The sequence below is a fragment of the Chaetomium fimeti genome (genome assembly GCF_033439085.1).
Source record: "Chaetomium fimeti strain CBS 168.71 chromosome Unknown B0H64scaffold_4, whole genome shotgun sequence".
Taxonomy (NCBI): Eukaryota; Fungi; Ascomycota; class Sordariomycetes; order Sordariales; family Chaetomiaceae; genus Chaetomium; species Chaetomium fimeti.
Window position 1 is genome coordinate 3450477 of NW_026944332.1, and position 18948 is coordinate 3469424.

Consider the following 18948-nt stretch of genomic DNA (forward strand, 5'->3'; position numbering starts at 1 on the left):
CTGGGCGGTTAAGTGGGTCCACGCCCAAGAGCCAAGACCAGAAATGGAGGCCAAGACTAAACCTTGTCTGTCGCAGCCGGAAGCTGAAGTGAACGACGGCGCTGGATTGGGAATTGAGAGATCAGTTCGTGGTGCCGAAGCGGTTTTTTGCCCTCGCACACACAGCAGAATCAGGGACGGGGGCGACGGGTTATTAAGGTATACTGTGTACTTCGAGCAGGCACGCAGGGCCGGATGGCTGATTGACAAATTCTCGGTGCAGCACGTCCGGTGGACAACGGTGTTGATTCCATACAGTACGATTGGGTTTTGTGCTCTCGCACGTTTGGCACGGGGCATGTGGATGACAGAACCCTGGCACCTTAACTCCAGCACGTCACTCCGAAGAGAGGTCTGTGGTATTACGTACAGAGCTCCCGGTCTCTGAAAATAGCTAGGATGCATACCGACTCGGCGACAGGACTACGAGGTAAATCGGCAGGACGAGCATACGCAGTCGAGGGGGGGGAGGAAAGCCAAGGAAGAAGAAGGACGGGAGGAGGGTGTTTATGAGACAGACATGGGTGGCGACGAGGTTGTGATTTGGTGCGCAGGGGTTGCAACTTGGTGCTCGTGGCGTTGCAGCAACGCACCTCAACACCACTCACTTGCTTGAATTATTCAGGACGGCGGGAGGTCGTCGCATTTCGATGTGACTACCTTGGTAGGTCTCCAAACACTACTCCAAGCTATCTGCAATCCGCCGAATTTTCTAGTCTTCAACGCACTGCTTTCTTTTTCTCCTCCCTTCTCGTTTACATTTCCGAATGCTTTTGCCTCGTCTCGCACAGGCAGTCAAGTGGCCGAGCGAATGAGGCTGAAGGCGGTCATACACACCAGGCGCAGTCGTTTTCTCCCCGTTCAAGTGTCGCCCTTTTCTTCTAACCTTGTCTTCTAAGTTCTGGCGCTCCGTTTTTATCTGGTTTTCTTGCAGCCTGGCCCAAGCCGAGACCACCGTGTGCCGGGCGCTCCTCGACAAGACTGCCGTCTGGCGAAATGAGCGTGCAATTCTTGTCCCTCGTCGCCCGACTCCGACTCCATCCAGCGGTTGGGATCAGAGCCAGGATAACCCTGGCTCAGCCACGCATCGATCCACTCGGCTGCCAAACCACCAAACCTGTTCTGGCCTCGTGGTCCTCCCTCTTGCGCGAGCGAAAGGTCGGCGAAACCTGTCATTTTTTTTCCCTTTTGGTTTTAATTACACTGCGTAGGCAAACAGTTATGAGATAACTTCCATTAGCTACCTACCTACCTATCGCTTGCCCGTCTCGCTATTTTGGCGCGAAACAAGAGGATCCCACTCTTCAAACGTTGCAAAGGCTCAGCATCCTCCTGTCAGACATCGCAGGGGGCCACCCCGCTGGCAACGGTCTTGGGCTGTCTGTGCGCAGTCTGCGGGTCCTGGTCTTCGACCCAAAACAAAGCTTGGATCCAGGGCGGGCAGATGGACCTGAGATGCGTCATTGTTAGACAGCGTTCAGCTGCCATCGCTGTTGCTCTCACCACGTTCACAATACTACTCCTCCACTCGAAACTCTCAGGAGATCCAGGCTCCCAAATAATCGTAGTGTGAAAACTCCTCACATAAATACGCAGTAGTTTTGAACGTTCGAGAAGCGAGACCTTCCATATGAAAGCGAAGAGGTGTCCTCGGCATCCGTCCCAAATCCTTCCGGCAATTCAACATCCCCAATCCTTGTCCTGCACAGCTTTGAGCAGCTGTCCTCGATCCGAGCTCGAGCACCTGCTGTCTGTTTGTACATACATAACCTGTACAATGATACGATTCTTGTTTTTGCGATCTGCCTGCTGGCTGGGGCAACGGATCCGTTTCCCACAAAACTGAAACCTAAATTGGAGCTTGATGATCCATCTCTTGTCGCAAACCGCTTTTTGGAGACCACCAAGCCCGCATTCAGCAAGCAGCGCAGCTGCAAGTTTTCGGGCAGCTCAATATGCAACACCACACCACCCAAATTCGGGGGCTTGAAAACTGCTAGTTGTCTCCGAGACACACCCAGGGAAAAAAAATGACGACAAATAAACCCGAATAAAGAGGAGACGCAATTTGACCGATTGCGACGGCCTGTTGGCGGTGTTCCAACTGGACATTCCATGGGGACCCGTGGACAAGTTTCGCCGTCCTCCTTTTCGCCTCGCGCCTTGCCTTGCCCCCATCGTCGCACGCAAGGCTGCGCTTGTTTCCCACGCCCGTTTTTAATTACAGGGTCGGGCACAGGGCAAACAGTCGGAGGTTGATGCCCTGCTTGACATTTCCCATTCCCGTCGCGTCCCCGTTGGTTGGCGATCTCGCTGGAGACGGGCGAGGGTCCCCGTTGGCCAGATACACGCCGCTCTCTCCCCCCAACACACACCGCCCGACATGGATTTGCATGGATGGGTAATACCCGCAGAGCACGGTTCAGAGCACGAGGCTCTGTGGCTGTCATCCGCTTTTCTTCGCGATCCACATTCACATCCATCCACCGTATCCATCCCTCCCCTCCCCCTTCACCCAATACCCATTTCATTCCAACCCCTTCAAACCCGGTCTCGCCATCTGTCACCATCAATCGCCCAGCAACCACCTTACACTTTCGGCCAGGAACGGTTACGGAACTCGGATAAGTGCCAAAAGTAGGGTTGCATACATCGAAGATCAGGGCCAGGGGTTCTCGGCCTCCCCTCCGCTGCTGGAAGGAGGGGGGGGGGGGGAGCAGCAGCAGCAGCAGCAGCAGCAGCCTCAACTCGGGGGTCAGCAGCAACAGCAGCAACAGCCAGCAACAGCCAGCACTGGCGAAAAAGAAGCTGTGACACGGCGCTTGACCGTTTCGGGCGGCCGTGCTTGCTGCTGCGACAGCTCTCTTGAGTCTTGGGCCCCACCCTTCCTGGGCCCCCCCTTGTCTTCCCGTGGCTTATCCGCCGATGCCCGGCCAATGAGGGCGGTCCGCCTGCCCTTCGCGGTGGACATCGGGGCCCATCGGGGGGTGGGGTGCGTGATCGGGAATCCCTGCCCGGCTCGGGGCGGGTGACGAGAATAGCAATTGGGTGAGACGACGGCGGGCCCCTTCTGGAGGCGGAAGGTGGGGTTTTCCCGCTGAGGATGGGTGTTGTTGGTGTTTTGTTTTTTTTTGGTTCTGCTCTCTGTAATTGCGCTGCCTTGCGCGATGCTTGTCGACGGTTGGGAAGGCGAGTTGTTGGAATTGCGTTGGTGACGGGACCGGGTTGCTGGTGAGTTCGGGACGGGATGGAACGCGGGGAATCGTTGGTGGGTTGTTGCCCCCCCCCCCCCCCTCCCCCTTCCCCTTCCTCTCTCAGACAAGACAGCGGGGGGTTCCCAAGCGATTGGCCCCAACCGTCGCAACCGTCGAAGCTTTCCAGATCCGCGCGACGGCTCGCCCCACATCTGGACGATCATACAGAGGACAGACAGACGTGCAGTGTGCTTCCGTGGCTTCGTGAATAAAACCCAATGGGAGATTTCCCTTAGGAGCTGTTTTGGAATTGCGTGGCGATTTCTCTCGCCTCTTTTGGTGATTCGGCACATGAAGGGACTCCGAGACGGGAGACGCCTCTCGATTTTCTCCCGACTTGTGCCTATGATCGTCTCAATCTCCGGACCAGGTCTCTCCGTCTGGCCATATCTTCGTCTGAACGACCCGAAGCGGCCGTGTCCAAGGGAGCCCGAGAGAGCGCAGGCCTACTGTGTGCACAGTATACTCGAAAGTCTCGAACGGCCGACTTTGGGTTCCTCTCTGTCGTACACAGGACTGTGTACGGATCATCGATTTGAATAATTCTCACCACAAGCTTCCAATGCGAATACTACGTGGATATCCTATTTTCGAAAAGAAAAGTCAGCGGCGAAATCGACCAAGTTCAGCTCACATGAATGTTCGGAATCGCAGGCGCCTGGAAATTTGCCGCCTGCGCGCCTCCGAGGTTACACGCGACGGTTCTACCTGACCGTTTCGCAGTTGAGAGCTGAACCAGGCCCAGCGCGGGCAAGGCTGACAAACGATGATGTAGTATGCAGCTGACTGGCCATGTGGAGGCGTGGGCGTGGGCTGCTGCTCAACTGTGCATCCATTCATACAAACCCCCTCGGGCCCGACAACACACGTAGACGTCTGGCTGTGGGCACGGCCACGGGTCACTCGGTGAAGAAGGCATCCGTCAGTTCCATGTCATCATGGTTCTGCAAGTCAGCAAGAGCGTGACTGCAGCGAGGCCGCGGCGGAGGGCCCCCTTCGTTCGCGATGTGGCCCTAAAATGAAAAATGGCTGTAGCACGAAGGAGGTTATTTCGGCGAAAAGTGTTGGGAAATAACCTCAATTCGCTTCTGTCCCCCACACCATGGCCTTGATCGTGGCTGGCCGAAAAAGTGAAGACCCGGGGAGATGGGCTGGGTGGCTGGGCGGCCCCTGCCTTGCTGAAGCTTTCATCAACCTTGAACTGAGCTCAGAGAGTGGGAGAGTGGGATGCCGCCGTGGCCGCCTACCAAGATGAGTGGGGCGCATTAGCATTACTCGATCTTTTATTGGTTGGTCGGCAGTCACATTCGTCCCACTTCTGCCTGCCTTCTGTGGTTCTGTCTTCTCTTTCCTGCTCTTTTTCACGATGTTGAAGTCTGGTGGTGAAATCTCACATACAAAGCCTTATGAGCTGACTGCCTAACCTGTGTACCTACTTTTATGGTGTTTTCATTTATCTGCGACATTACCACAGTAATTAAAGAACCCTCACAGCCACATCTCCCTGTGAGGAGAAGCTTGTCCTCCTGCCCCACCTCGCCCAGCTCAAGTGGGACCATTTTGTGAAGTCTCGGCAGGGAAGTGTGCAAGGAGTGAGCTGTGTGTGGTTCATTCATGTGGTGGTGCGTGTGGGCTTGTGGACTTTTAACCCCACGTCCATGATCAAGAGGAACCTAACCAGGCAACTGGCACGGGATGGCCTCCTCCCCCTCGATGCAAAGAAATATCCCGATGCTGGCTAGCCGAGTCTTCCCCACGTTGTATTTGCTGCAGCCTGTCTCGGGCCCGCCCAGTTCACGACTCGTGCCAACTTTGTGTGTGTCGGGCGTTACTGCTGTTGCTCGTGTGACAACGACAAGAAGATCAAGTTCAACTTTGAGTTCAAGCCCAACGACTCGCATCTTCTTGACTCGACGTTCTTATTCCTCGACTACCGCACCCCCACCAACATCATCCCCATCCCCATCCGCGCTCGCATCCGCACCTCCGCCTCCACCTTCACCCGCACCCGCACCCGCACCCGCACCCGCACCCGCATCCGCTGCCAGCCGAGGTCCTGTCCCTGTCAAGATGGCTCCCCCCAAGTCCGCCTTCGAGTTCCTCGACTTCGTCAATGCCTCGCCGACGCGTACGTAGTCTTCTTTCTTCCTTCCTGCCTACGTAGCATCGCCGAGGTTGGTTGCGCAAAGTGTTGACTAACCCCAACTAGCTTACCACGCCGTCGCCGAATCTGCCCGCCTCCTCGATGCCGCCGGCTTCACCAAGATCCAGGAGCGCGACAACTGGGCTTCGACCGTCAAGCCCGGCGGCAAGTACTACACAACTCGCAATGGCTCTTCGGTCGTGGCCTTCGCCGTTGGCGCGAAGTGGAAGCCGGGCAACCCGATCGCCATGGTCGGCGCCCACACAGACTCGCCGTGCCTCCGGGTCAAGCCTCACAGCAAGCGCACCGCGAACGGTTACCTGCAAGTTGGCGTCGAAACATACGGCGGCGGCATATGGCACAGCTGGTTTGACCGTGACCTGAGCGTGGCGGGCCGGGTGCTGGTGCGCGAGGGCGAGGGCGAGGGCAAGTTCGTGCAGAAGCTGGTCAAGGTCGACAAGCCGATCGTGAGGATCCCCACTCTGGCCATCCACCTGCACCGGCAGACCAACTTCGACCCCAACAAGGAAGACGAGCTGCTGCCCATCGCGGGCCTGGCCGAGGCCGAACTGAACAAGGCGGCGGAGCCTGAGACGAAACCGGAGGGTGACTTCCAGCCCCTGGCGGCGATGCCCGAGCGCCACCACCCGGCCTTCCTCTCCCTCGTCGCTCAACACGCCGGCGTCGACGTCTCCCAGATCGTCGACTTCGAGCTCATCCTCTACGACACGCAAAAGTCCTGCCTCGGCGGCCTCAACGACGAGTTTATCCTCTCAGCCCGCCTCGACAACCTCAACATGACCTTCTGCAGCATCAAGGGCATCATCTCCTCGGCCCAATCGACCTCGCTCGACAACGACACCAGCATCCGCCTGGTCGCCTGCTTCGACCACGAAGAGATCGGCTCCCTCTCCGCGCAGGGCGCCGACTCCAACCTGCTCCCGGCCATCCTGCGGCGCCTGTCCGTCCTCCCAGCCGAGGGCACCTCCGCCTCGGAGCTCGCAGCGTCCACCGCATTCGAGCAGACCTGCGCGACGTCCTTCCTCCTCTCCGCCGACATGGCGCACGCGGTGCACCCCAACTACGCGGCCAAGTACGAGCGGCACCACACCCCGGCCATGAACGGCGGCCCCGTCATCAAGATCAACGCCAACCAGCGCTACGCCACCAACTCGCCCGGCATCGTGCTCGTCCAGGAGGTCGCCCGCGCCGCCCGCGTGCCCCTGCAGCTCTTCGTCGTCAAGAACGACTCCCCCTGCGGCAGCACCATCGGGCCCATGCTGTCGGCTAAGCTCGGCCTGCGCACCCTCGATATGGGTAACCCCCAGCTGAGCATGCATAGCATCCGGGAGACGGGCGGCTCTGCTGATGTCGAGAGTGCTGTGCGTCTGTTTGAGGGGTTTTTGGGACGGTTTGGGGAGCTGGAGGGGAGGATCCTGGTGGATTGAGGGGGGGGTTGGTTGTTGAGAGGTCGGGGGGATGGGGTTGAATGGTGTCTTGTGTGCTGGGTAGTGTGTCTGGGTACGTTCCATGCTTAGTAAATACAATGGCAGTACGTTTGGGGGTTTATGTTGAATGCTGCGCGTTGTGCGTGGCAACCTGTCCAATTCTAACATGAGACGCGAGGATATATCGGATCTCCGGGGTTGTCAAACAGAAGCTGGACATTTGCGAACTTCATGTGACTTGTGCGCTAAGGCCGAAGTTTCTTTACGTTTTAATAACTGACAATAAAGTCTAGGGCGAGAACGGAACGCACTTCACTTTATCATCTCACTTCATCTCCTACTGGACTCAACATATGGGGATCCGACACACAAACGACATAGCATAACACGACAATACTGTGACCCTGCACCCCTCCATAGTTTCCCATCGAACCCTATTAGTTCACTTTACTACACACAAGCATATCTTCGTGTGCCGCTCCTTTCCCCCTAGTTTTCTATGTTAGCCTCCCGGGAGGCCGGCGGACGAGGTTCTTCGGATGGAAGAATGATCTTCAGAATCTGACGGATTTTCCGCATATCAATACACCGACAGCTTCCGAGTCCCAGCCAGCCGTCTCTATATATTCCTTTCGCCACTTGTCGTTATTAAGCTTAGCGTCTTGCCAGAAGATATACGGTTTGTTACCAGTTAACACAACGCGCTGGGCTGGTGTCCGTGCAAACCGATCAACACATTGGTCGTGACAAACGAACACGGCCCCTATACACCCAACGCAGGTCCCGGACTTCCCTTGCCTGTCCGAAGGGCCCAGAGCTCATCCCCCGTGGGAGGAGCCCACTGGTACTGCAGCGCCGGCGGCGAGGGCACATCAGGTCTACCTCCTGCTAAGAAGACAAAATCTTCCCAGACTCCATTTTCTCCCGGAACGCACATCACCGCCCACGTCCGCGCTGAGACCGAACCCCCCATGACCAGGGCACGGAGGGCGTGGCCCCCGGGCAGGGCGAGCGAGAGGTGCGGCGGCGGCCTCCACTCGACCTCTGGCCGGTCGGATCCCGGTCATTGGCTAGCTCTGACAGTAACGCGGCCGGGAACGGCGATGGGATGTAGGAGGAGGCTGTCATGACGACGACGGCGGCGGCGGGGAAGACTGGGCGGGGACGCGGGACGCGGGAAGAGTCGACGCCGGCGAGGGCGGCCTCGGTGAGGGAGGGCAGTGGCGGCGGAGGAGAGAGGGGGGAAAGCGAAGAGCGAAGGGGGAGAGCAGAGAACGGGGAATGGGGGAATGGGGGAATGGGGGGGGGGAGGCGTGCCGGGACGGGGCCCTAGGGCTACCGGAATCCATCCACGTCACCTCGCTGTCAGACAGCACCACACCGTGACCTTCTTCCTTGTCGACCCTGACTGCACCAACAGGCGGCCCGATGCGCTCGAGCATCTCCGGAGAGCGCATCTCCGTCCACGGTGGGTTCAAGATCACGTCGCGAGTCTCACGCTATGATCCGCTGGACTCTTTGCCCACGCTCCTCGTTGCTATGTATGACTGGGCCGCACCTACTTGGTCCCTGGCACGTCACTGTCGAATTATATGAGCCCTTCTTCTTTATCTTTCGTACCCGCCCTCTTGATAAGTAGGTACGTATGTATTAGCTGTCTGAAATGGGGCTGAGGTAACCTGAACGCACGCAGATATCGCCAACCCGACATCAGAACGGTGACCGGAAGCGGTCCGTGGCCCAACACCGTGATTTTCCGCGGTTGATTTCCCTCAATGACAAAAATGAATCGCCACTTGCTGTGCTTCTCTCATCTTCCCGCAAACGCCATCATCCCTCCTAAAGCCATTGTCACCGGTGTTGTTTCTCGCCAGGTTATATGTTGCTCGTCTAGAGTGAAAAGGGGGGTAAAGGCGTAGGGGGTAAAATTACGGGCAGGAGTCGGGAGGCGATCAAAGTCGCAAGAAATAGTACAAACCAAGGAAACAAGTGACCGACGAAGGGCGACCGTTCGCAAATTAAATGTCAGATGAGACGGAGTAAAAACGGGGCCGCGACGATCTAGACACCAACGGACGAATGTATAAGACTGAGATAACAGAGCAGCCATCGGATGGCAGAAACCCAAACAGGATGATGCGTTGGAGGTCGAGTAGAGAAAAATTGGCGGAGAGCCAGCTATCTAAGTACCAAACTTTATTCATCTATACCGGGCATCGCAGTTGTTGACTGGCAATGCTGCTAAAGGACAGTACATACACGCCAGAATCAAAAGCTCGGCAGCTATCAATCAACCACAGAATACATTCGTCCCCCGTTGCCCACCCCAGCCACTAATCAAAGCATGGCAGGGCACAAGCAGGTATCTACTTAACCCTCGCAACTACCTCCTCCCCTTCAACAACCCCAGCAACCACGTCGCGACCGGCTTCTTCTCCCGCGACGTGGTCAGCACCCGCAGGTACTCGGTCCCGTCGATCCCCAATTGCGGGAACGTGACGTTTTGTAGGTGGTTCACGAACGCCTCGCCCGTCTTGGAATAGATGACCTGCTGTATCCCGGCGATCTCGTTCAGGATCTGGCGCGACTGCGCGTCCGTGTTTGGTCTGAACCCGCCATCCTGAAGCACCGTCCAGCACAGGCCGTGGAAGTGCTCGATCATGAACTGGTCGAACCCTGGGATGGCTGGTGTCGGTGCCCCCGTGGTGACTGGGTTCTCGCCGATGGTGGCAACGTCCGGCCCGCCCCACTGTGAGGCCATGCGGCTGAGGACGCCGAAGGCGATACGGCTGGGGACGAGATTGCCGTGGGTCAGGGTCTTTGCGATGTTGATGATAGAAGAGATGAGGGACTCAAAGGTGGCCTGGTTGGACGCGCTGACTAGGACGCCGCCAAGCTCGTTGGAGAGGATGACCTGGACGAACGAGACGTATTCGCGCCGAAGTTCCTGCAACTGTATCTCGTCGTCTGTCCCGTTAATGGGCTCTGACAGGCCGCTGAAGACTCGCTGGAGCAGCGGGGTCAGAAGGACGTCGAGAATGTTGTAGATCTCGGTCTTGAAGTTGTACACAACCTGCTCCAGGAGACGGAGGAACATAGCCATCTCGTCCTTGCTGGAGCTGCGTGACAACAGCCCTTCGATCCACTGGGGCAACTGCGGCAGCACCGCAGAGCCAAGCACGCCGAGGAGACGCGAGAAGGCCGACCGGCACGCCGCGCGGACGTCGTCGCTAGCGTTGAGCTGGTTGAGCGCGATGAGAATCGCTTCAGCGGCCCTCGAAAACTCATTAGAAACAGCCTCGTGGGGCTGTGGCCGCTTGGCTGGCTGGGCGGTATGGGTGTCGGCAAAGCCGTTGGCGAGTGTCCCCAGGGCCATGATGATGTGGTGCACCTGTAGGACGGCCTGCGGATCTCCAGCTTTTGCACGGTCCATGTGCACGCTCATGTCAGAGAAGAGCGGTTCCATGACCGACCGCGCGTACAATCCCTGATCGGCGGGGGGCGTGGCAGATGTCGAGGAAATGCAGCCGATCGCTTCATACAGGTAGAGCTGGCTGTTGAACACGGCATCGGCCGAGTGGTCAGACTCATCCGAAGACATATCATCGTCAGCATCGTTGCCGGGGACTTCAGCCTTGATCGGCAAAAGGTCGCTGATGGATTCTATCACTGTCTTGGCCACGTTGCCGACCTGCGCCCTCAACGTTTTTACAAACCGGTGGAAGAGGTACCAGGACCTCGTGCGGATCCGGACGTGGTCGTGGTGCACCAAACGGACAAAGTTCTCGAGCACCTGCGGGATATAGCGCTGCTGGTCCTCGAAGAAATTGTAATACCGGGTGCAGATTTCCATGTACTGGAGAAGGATTGCGGGGTGGTGATAGTTGGCGATGCCTAGCAACACACGTCAATACACGTCTAAACATAGTGCAGGGTGTTTCCCTTACCTGACTCGACCATCTTGCCCATCATGACGGCCAGTCGTTCGGCAGCGAGCGGGTTCGGCTGGCTCTTTTGAGCCAGCCCCGCGTTGGGCAGCGCCAGCTCGCCAAAGAGGTAGATCTCGTGTAGGGCCAGGTCCAAGTCCCTCCAGTCCATCTGTGATCCCTGCTGTTCAAGAGTAGAAAACATGTTCGCCACCAGATTGCTCAAAAATTCTATGCAAAGATTCTCGTCGACGGACGCCACACTCTTTTGAAGGATCTGAAGCTTTTTGCGCAGCTCCTGGAACTCGGCCTCGTCCGTCTGTTCGTCCTCGTTGCCCCAGTTGGACGTCTCATCATATCTCATCTTCAAGACGATGGCGTTCAAGATCGGTGGGAGCATTTCGGAGTACGTGGGCGGCAGCTGTCCAACCTTGCGGAGGAAGGTTAGGAGGTCGGTGAGTGAGGGGATGACGGTCGAGCAGACTTCGTCGTACTCGTCCGAGAAAAGGCGCAGGAGGGACGGCAGGAAATCGCGGAGTAGCTGTTCTGCCTTCCCCCTCGTGTCGTTGTCGACCTTGCCATCTTCCAGGACGCGGACCACATCAGCCATGAGAGTGTTGACCAGCTTGGCCACGGCTTCGGCAAGGTCGGTATCGTATCGCGGCGTCCCCTTCCATTCGTGGAGAGGCGGACTCGCCAGAAGCTGCGTGACAATCTCACGGAGGTTCAGAAACGTAATCATCTCAGCCTTGTCGCTGGGCTTCATTTTCTTGGCCACAATCTCGGTGAAGGTGTCGACGGCCGCGTCCCTGACTTTGTCCTCGCTCCCGGCCGCATGCGTCCTGCCGACCAGTGGCAACACCAGGTTGATCATCTCCTGGTTGATGACCAGGTGGATGTCAATCCAGCTCACCCACTTGCCAATAACCTTGAGCGTGGTCTCAACCACGGCGTCATTCTGATGGCTGTACCGGGCTAGCAGATCCTGCCAGGACTGAGCAATCTTCCGCATGTCCCGCTCGCGGATCAGATCTTTGAGGTCGTTGTTACGCCTAGCCTCGTTATCTGGCCGGCTTAGCATAAGATCGGCGATCTCGTCATGAATCGAGCCCAGTATACGCAGGTACATGACTACCCCGGGGAGATTGTTTTCTTTTTGGGCGAGGGCCAGGAAGTCGTCGATAAAGCTCTCCCAGCCCTCCTTGTACAGAGCGACGAATAGATAAGTGAGGGTTTGTGTGAGTTTATTTTGAAGATGTGCCGGGTCGACCTGATCTTGGGCGTCGCCGCTGTAGATTCGCCCAACGTATTCGAGCAGGGATTGCTTGAGGAAACCGAGGCCCCCGCCGTCGAGAACCCCCGAGTGAACGGCATTGTTGACTATTTCGAGGCAGACCAGTCGTACAACGGGGGATGTTCGGGGAGTTCGGGTAAAGAGGGAGGTGCAGACCTGCCAGGCCTGGGAATCGGTGCGAATTTGGTTCAGAAAGTCGAAGGCCTGGCCTTTGAGCGCCTGGTCCGAGGTAGGGTCCCAGGCGATCTCGATCGCATTCTCGATCTGCACGCAACCGACTTGTTAACAGGGCTCGAGTGCAGCTAGAAGGGTTGAAGGGCTCGAGGGTTGTAGGGGCCGCATGGCGGTGCTGACATCGTTGACATCAAAATCAAAGCCAGTGACTCTATCCCTTCCCTTGCGATAGCGGGGCAGCAGGGTTAGGCAGCGGGGAACACGCGACCGACGGCACTCACCTGGGCGTCCATTGCCGGACAGTAAGGTATGTTTGGAGAGTGGATGTTATGCCAGCAGCAGGTCGAATGCGTGATTGCAAGAAGTGCTATACCCCGAGCAGATGAGTAGTGAATGTGGAAGTATTCGGCATTCTCAGAAACGGCAGCAGCAAATGCAGTGCCCGACACACATGGATCAACCCCTCTAGCAAGCCACCATCGTCTGTGATTTTACGGCGACAAGAGTATGAGAAATTGATATGAGGGAGTGCAGTATACAGCGGTGAGGTCGATGCCTGAGATAGGTAGGTAGTCACGATAGAGAGCGGGCGAGGTTGGGGGAGCAGCTGTTAGCAAGGCCGAACAAAGACTGGTGAGGAATGCAATGCCGTGCAGTGCGTGCAGTGGACTGGGTTCAGGTGGGGCACTGAAATCGAAAAAGTCAAAAATGGACAGCTCACGCACGATTTGGTGAAGAAACTCGGCACACTGACGTTGGTGGGGGCATGGTGGCGCACGGTCCATCTCGGCCTGGGCCTTCAGTTTCCTGTGATGGGGGGCAAGGGTAAATTTAGCTCGGCAGGAGCCGAAGGAAGCAACGGCCGACATTCCGATAAGAAACTCGATCTCAGATTTTGGGACGAATGAGGAAGGAAAAGATAGAAGGAAGGGGAAAGAAATCGGAAAGTCTGTAAAATAACCTGGACAGAAGCTACCTATCTGTCCGTAATTATAATATATCAGCAATAAGCAGATGTACTTGGTAGAAATGTTGCACCCTTCTCAAGCACGTGCCCGGCTGCAATGAGCCGTTTACCGTATGACACAGGCCGAAACTCGATGCTTCCCCTGATTCGTACATCGCTACCTACCCCAAGGAACATTTTATGCACTCAAAACACTGCATGGTACCTCATGCTGCTGATTTCCCATCCCAAACGCCATACCGTAAACTTCACTCAACCCGAACCGAGCCGGCGTTGCCAGAGGATGGCCGCCTTGCCACTCGCCGGAACTTGGCTGCGATACCATCCCTAACTGCCTCCTAACCGGTCTTCTTCTTCTTCTTTGGACGCTCCTCCTCATCGTCGTCGTCGTCCATATCCTCGTCTTCATCGTCCTCGACCTGGTTGTCAACATCGCTCTCGGCGCTGCCGGAGCCGTCGCTCTCGTGGTTGCTGTCGTACTCCTCGGCAACGTCACTCTCGGACTGAGAGCGGAAGTCCTCATCCACGCTCTCTTCGTCCTCGTCCGCCGAGCCACGGTCCGCCTTGGCCCCGACAACCTCCTCGTCCGAGCTGGCCATGGCCTCGTCTCTAAGGGCCGCGGCCATGAGCGTCGTTTCCTCGTCGATCTCGTTCTTAACACGCAGGCCCTTGAGCTTGAAGAAGTCTTCTAGAGCCTTGAGATCCTCCCGATTAATGTTGCTGAATTGCGAGGACCCGGCGCCGGACTTCATGTGCACCGTGATGTCGAAAGTTGACAGAGCTGAGACGGCCCCGCTAACGCGGGAGAATGTGATGGATTGCGTCTGGTCGTACGAGATGTAGGTGGCGGGCTTCGGCACAAACATGAAGGCCTTCTCCAAGCAGTACAGGAAACCCTCGCTCGCCTTGATCGAGCACTTGATGCCGTATTGCTGGCGGTGTCTAGAGGCGTGTCAGCATGTAAACTCTCCGGTCAGCAAGAGGGCATGGAGACGCACGTTGTGAAGTCCTTCGCCGGCGCAGTGATTTTCTTGTTGGCCAGGCCCTTGAAGATATACGCGACAACCTGGTGCAGGGGCTGTTCGTAATGGGGCTGCAGCTTGTCCTTGTATTTGCCGTTGAGCTCCTCCTCTGCGAGGTTGAGATCCAGGGTAACTTCCTCATCCTGCTTGAACTGCATGATGAGGAATGGATACCGCGTTTGGCCCTGCCGAAGGGGTGGGTCCAGCCCGATACACAGCATGAAGTGGGTATCATCGGGTTTCGGGAGGACCATGAACTTCTTGATAGCCTCGTACTGGATCTTGTAGTCGTACGTTTTGCCACGCAGGCGGAAAGAGGCGTCGTACATGTCGATGTCAAACCGACCTCTGGGCGGCCGTTAGAAACAAGACAGATAGTTTGGAAGGTACGTGGCACACAAACCTTGGTGTGAGATGCAGGACATCGAGGAAGGTGGCAATCGTATCGCCCGCCGTCTCCCCAATCTCCGCCTTCTCAATGAGAGTATCGTAGAAGAGCGTGACGGCGCTCTTTTCCTCCTCGTCCACACCGCTCCCAGCATTGCTGCCTTCGGCTTCTTTCCGAGTTGTTGTGCCGGGGATGTAGAACCTCATCTCCGTGAGCTGGTCTCTCCCGGCCGCTGCCTTCTTGCCCTTCCCTGGTGTGGCGCCATTTTGACCGTTCGACTTGCCCGCGTCAGCGACAGAAAACTCCACCGCGATTTCGTTGCGACCCGCAAGGTTGGTGTTGGATATCTCCGAGTACGGGATTTCGAAAGCGGGCCGGTTTTGCACGTTGAACGAGATCTCGGCCTTGCCAAACTCGGCCTTGCCCCAATTCCAACCGCGCAGCGAGTGTTCCTTGTTTTCAAGAGTGGCGCTGTACCAGTTCTTAAATATCTTGCTAAGGCGTTCGTAGTCCTGTTCCAAGTCAGCCGATGCCCGCTGCGCCCGCCCGCGTTATCCCTACCTCTTGTTGGAAGCCGTCCAGCTGAAGGACCCCCGAATTTCGCTGCAGGATTTTCACCTCGTAACCTCGAGCCGCTCTGCTCCACTGTGCGCCACCAATGTTGCTAGAGTCGAGGGTGAAGGGATCGCCGCCGCCTACGGGCTTCCACCCCAAGCCGTTCTCGGCGAACCTGCACTTGCCATGTTCTCGGGATAAGTCCAAATGGATGTTGTCAAAGCTCTCACTAACGGCTTGTCAGCTATTCGTCGGACTGGGATGCGCTGCAGGTGGCGGGAATGGAAAACGACATGGAAATAAAGTGAAGAATCAAAAATTCATACTTACATTGCTGCCATATTGTCGCGTTATTTCGGGGCTCTGGGAATGTTGGATGGTTGAGCGATGGATCCGATCCGCCGTGGAAGGTTGCAGGAGTTAAGAGTTACCAGTCGCCTGGCGCGTGTGAAGAAAGGCCGACGCGACAGGAGCTAAATTGGAAAGCTCGGCGGCCGAAACTGCCGGGCGGTCGGGCAGGCAAGACCCGCCGAATAGGCAGCCTCCCTGCAGGCGAGCTCTGGATCGCTGACATAATACACATACAGATTACCTGACATACACGTACTTATAAGATGACGACTCTTTCAACCCTTTTGACGACAGGCTGGGAATAGCAGGGTGGAAAATTCCATCTTACATTTTGTAAAGTTATCTCGATTTTCCGGCGCTTCCCGTATGCCCATTCCTTGTTTGGTAAAGCAGGTCAACGGGCAAAACCATGGAATATTTTGCAACGCTCATCCATATTCGTCCGTCATCTTGTCCTTGGTGTGTACGAATAATTACCTGGTAACCGACTTGGGTCTCGTCTTGGCAGAAGATGATGTTAACTCATGCTGACCCTCATGTTTCACTGACAAACGACCACTTGCACAAAACGATGAGAATGAGATTTCGTTCTTCGGGCATGTTCATGTTTCTTGCAAAACCCGCCTGCCTAACTCAGCTCGGAAGAGGTTCCATTCGACATGAGGATTGGAGCCTCCCTGCCTGGAGCGACGATGTCTGGTAACCAAACAGAGCTCGCACGCATGTGGGGTGCCCCCCAGCACTAACTAAAATCGGTGATGTAAGTGATGGAGCCATGGTTGTCTGAAGTGGCTGTCTCCCATGATTTAACAAAGTGAATGACCACCGATGGCCAAATGGTCAACATTGCCTCTGATCCAGTTCAGACGATCACATGAAGAATCGACATTGACCTGGTCTTCTTTTACTCTCTTTATGGCAAAGGCCTGCCGTTTCTGAATCGCTTAGTAGTGTCTGGCTGCTTTTGCGTTGGCCCGACTGCTGCCAACCATCTTCGCCATTGGAAGTTACCGTATAAAGGGACAGATCGGCCGACCAGTGTTGTCATCGACCCACGACCGACATATTTTGAAGCGTGCAAAAATCCGCTTTCAATCTGAACTTTACTCTCGAGATACAGTTATTGCCGAGTCTTTTTTTTCCCGAGGGCAACAAGTTGAGACCGAAACGATGAGCTTCAACCGTCCGATCCGAGGCGGCTGCCACTGCGGCCGCAACCTCTACATGATCCAACTCCCCTCGGACCAACCAGCAACCCAAACCGCCCAGATCATGTTCCACTCGCACCCCTCCCATCGCAAGTCCCCCCCAGCCTTCCCAACCCTCCCCCTCCCCCAAACAACAAGGAATCAACTTACTAACCAAAACCCCCCCCAACACCAGGCTCCACCCTCGGCACGCCCCTCCCCGCCTACCTCCGCGTGCCCCTCCAATACTACCGCGCCGCAGCGGTGCCCGTACGGGCAGACGAGACGAACGCGATGATCCACCGGGCGTACGAGCCGCGCGGGACAGCAGGGGAAGGGGGGGACGAGGACGAGGAGGATGCGGTGGGAGGCCACACGAAGCGGTACTTCTGCGGCTTCTGCGGCACGCCGCTGTCCTTCTGGAGCGAGTCGCCCCCCGCCGAGGCCGACTTCATCTGCCTGACCCTGGGCAGCCTGTGGCCCGAGGACTTGGCTGATCTTGAAGAGCTCGGTTTGTTGGCGGGGGTGGGCCTGCGCCGCAGCCCGAGCCCGGCTGGCTCTGGCTCTGGCTCTTCGGCTTTGTATGCGCCGGAGCGGGGTGGTGGTGGTGCTGCTGCTGCTGCTGCTGCGGGAACGCGGAGCAGGGAGGGAGAAGGGGTGGTGGGGAGTGTTGGGGTGTTGTCGTGGTTGGATACACTTACCGAGGGGAGTAGGCTGGGGGAGGCGCTGCGCCAGACGAGGGGCGGGGCCGCGGGTCCGAAGGGTAGGGTGAGGATTGAGTGGGAGATTGTTGAGTGGAGTGGGGATGATGATGCTGGTGGTGGTGAGAGCCCGCGAAAACGGAAGGCCGATGAGGTTGAGGGGGCCGACGAGGGCGGGAGAATGGAAGGAATCGCGTAGTAGGTTAAGCGTCTGTCTCCTCTTTGCCCGCAGCTAGGGGGTTAGGGGTTACGCGGCTCGTTTCAGAGATCAAGGCGAAAACAGTCTCCAACGCGGGACGGCACGCATGCACCAAGCTCCATGCGGTTGACAAGGTTGCGGGAGGGGGTCGATCGGCGTAGTTGGCGTTTACTTGGACGGATGATTGGGCATCGGGGGGCTGTAGTCGGAGATTATGAAGGCAGGAACCAACATTATTTCGAATCCGAGCATCCGGCTGGACTCGTGACATGGAAGCATCTCTCGTTACGTCTCATGTTTTTCAGGCTGTTACGGGCGGCAACCATGGTTAGACAGAGCCGCGCGGTTAACCCTCGAGTCAATCCAAAGACAACAATAAATTGCCGGAATGGTTGCCATGGCCACGGAAGTGCAGGCTTGACGACTTACACACCATGATCCAGGCGGACAGGCCATCGACGTTCATGCTCCGGAATCAGCGGCCGGTATTGCCGTCGCTCATACGAATTTAAAGCGGTCGTCCACCACCTTTCGCTGGCGGGATCTCACGCCGGCGGCCGAACCGTGGTCAGCCGTTCGGTCCACTGTGAGCAAAGCACTGTGAATCGCCAGGACGACCGATGTTTAGCCAGCGGTAGGAAGCGACTGGCCACTGCACGAACCGCTCCGGAGTTTTGCCAGATAGACGCGACCGCTACTCAGGTTAGCGACGGCGTGCCGTGCCAGACCAGCCTTGGTTTGGGTTGGCGGTTGAAAGAGGCTCATCTCGGCGCGGGCGGTGTGGTGCCGTGGTTTGCTGCTTAAAACGACGCCCCTGCTCGTGACCATGTTTTGGGCGCAGCCACCCCTAGTTCCGCCGAAGTTTACCCAGCCAAGGTCCTTGCTCTGGCCCTTCACGGGCCGTGGTTCCGGAAACTGATGCCAAGGTGGAGAGAGCAGCATGAGCGACTTTCGCGATCGTCCAGCGGGGTTTTGAGGGGGCATTGGCCGTCTCCGAGAGCCGGGAGAGCAGGCATCGATGCTGGAGCTCCTGCAGCTCTCGGCCGGAAGAGCCTCTTCATGTAAGGTACCTGGGTACCTTGGGTGCCACGCTTGATTTTGTTTCGAGAAGGTGTGTTTCGGGTTGTTCTTCCGAGCGCCCAAGGCTGGGCGGTTTTCCCATTGGGGGTTGGTGGGTTTGGTGGGTACGGTGGGGCCAAGGGGAAACTGGCCCCTGTTCTCCGCAATTTCGTGCATCTTTGACAAGGGCCCTGCGTGCTTGCCCACATCAACCACCGGGTCACTGACCGTCGACCACTGA

General features: G+C 57.0%; 5 protein-coding genes across 5 annotated transcripts; 2 read left to right on the plus strand and 3 right to left on the minus strand.

Moving 5' to 3' along the window:
• Positions 1–1417: 1417 nt before the first annotated feature.
• B0H64DRAFT_165270 (uncharacterized protein) lies at positions 1418–2702 on the minus strand. Its single transcript, XM_062798668.1, has one exon. It carries the CDS (start codon positions 2607–2609, stop codon positions 1620–1622), a length of 990 nt encoding a protein of 329 aa, XP_062659713.1. The 5' UTR covers positions 2610–2702; the 3' UTR covers positions 1418–1619.
• Positions 2703–5363: 2661 nt separating this feature from the next.
• Positions 5364–6884, plus strand: B0H64DRAFT_374323 (peptidase M18; the record flags this gene model as incomplete). The annotated part of the gene is made up of 2 exons (XM_062802328.1): positions 5364–5421; positions 5503–6884. The coding sequence occupies 2 exons, from the start codon at positions 5364–5366 to the stop codon at positions 6882–6884; spliced, it is 1440 nt and encodes a 479-aa protein (XP_062659714.1).
• Positions 6885–9065: 2181 nt separating this feature from the next.
• On the minus strand, positions 9066–12960 carry B0H64DRAFT_397644 (Exportin-T). Its single transcript, XM_062803889.1, has 3 exons — positions 12560–12960; positions 10832–12368; positions 9066–10778 (listed from the first exon to the last, which is right to left on the minus strand). The coding sequence occupies exons 1-3, from the start codon at positions 12569–12571 to the stop codon at positions 9268–9270; spliced, it is 3060 nt and encodes a 1019-aa protein (XP_062659715.1). The 5' UTR covers positions 12572–12960; the 3' UTR covers positions 9066–9267.
• Positions 12961–13131: 171 nt separating this feature from the next.
• On the minus strand, positions 13132–15642 carry B0H64DRAFT_475043 (POB3-like protein). The gene is made up of 5 exons (XM_062808077.1): positions 15541–15642; positions 15217–15439; positions 14671–15167; positions 14244–14615; positions 13132–14187 (listed from the first exon to the last, which is right to left on the minus strand). The coding sequence occupies exons 1-5, from the start codon at positions 15549–15551 to the stop codon at positions 13584–13586; spliced, it is 1707 nt and encodes a 568-aa protein (XP_062659716.1). The 5' UTR covers positions 15552–15642; the 3' UTR covers positions 13132–13583.
• An 856-nt stretch (positions 15643–16498) lies between these two features.
• On the plus strand, positions 16499–17960 carry B0H64DRAFT_165329 (uncharacterized protein). Its single transcript, XM_062798669.1, has 2 exons — positions 16499–16858; positions 16945–17960. Exons 1-2 carry the CDS (start codon positions 16732–16734, stop codon positions 17646–17648), a joined length of 831 nt encoding a protein of 276 aa, XP_062659717.1. The 5' UTR covers positions 16499–16731; the 3' UTR covers positions 17649–17960.
• The last annotated feature ends 988 nt before the right edge of the window (positions 17961–18948 follow it).

What these genes read in the sequence shown, in the direction of transcription:
- B0H64DRAFT_165270 (XM_062798668.1), bottom strand. Translation starts at nt 2,609, where the DNA reads ATGGTGACAGATGGCGAGACCGGGTTTGAAGGGGTTGGAATGAAATGG.
- B0H64DRAFT_397644 (XM_062803889.1), bottom strand. An exon ending in GGGCAAGATGGTCGAGTCAG is followed by an intron (nt 10,779 to 10,831) that starts GTAAGGGAAACA and finishes GTGTGTTGCTAG; the next exon opens with GCATCGCCAACTATCACCAC.
- B0H64DRAFT_475043 (XM_062808077.1), bottom strand. An exon ending in TGGACGGCTTCCAACAAGAG is followed by an intron (nt 15,168 to 15,216) that starts GTAGGGATAACG and finishes GACTTGGAACAG; the next exon opens with GACTACGAACGCCTTAGCAA. An exon ending in GTCCTGCATCTCACACCAAG is followed by an intron (nt 14,616 to 14,670) that starts GTTTGTGTGCCA and finishes ACGGCCGCCCAG; the next exon opens with AGGTCGGTTTGACATCGACA.
- B0H64DRAFT_165329 (XM_062798669.1), top strand. Translation starts at nt 16,732, where the DNA reads ATGAGCTTCAACCGTCCGATCCGAGGCGGCTGCCACTGCGGCCGCAAC. An exon ending in CCACTCGCACCCCTCCCATC is followed by an intron (nt 16,859 to 16,944) that starts GCAAGTCCCCCC and finishes CCCCAACACCAG; the next exon opens with GCTCCACCCTCGGCACGCCC.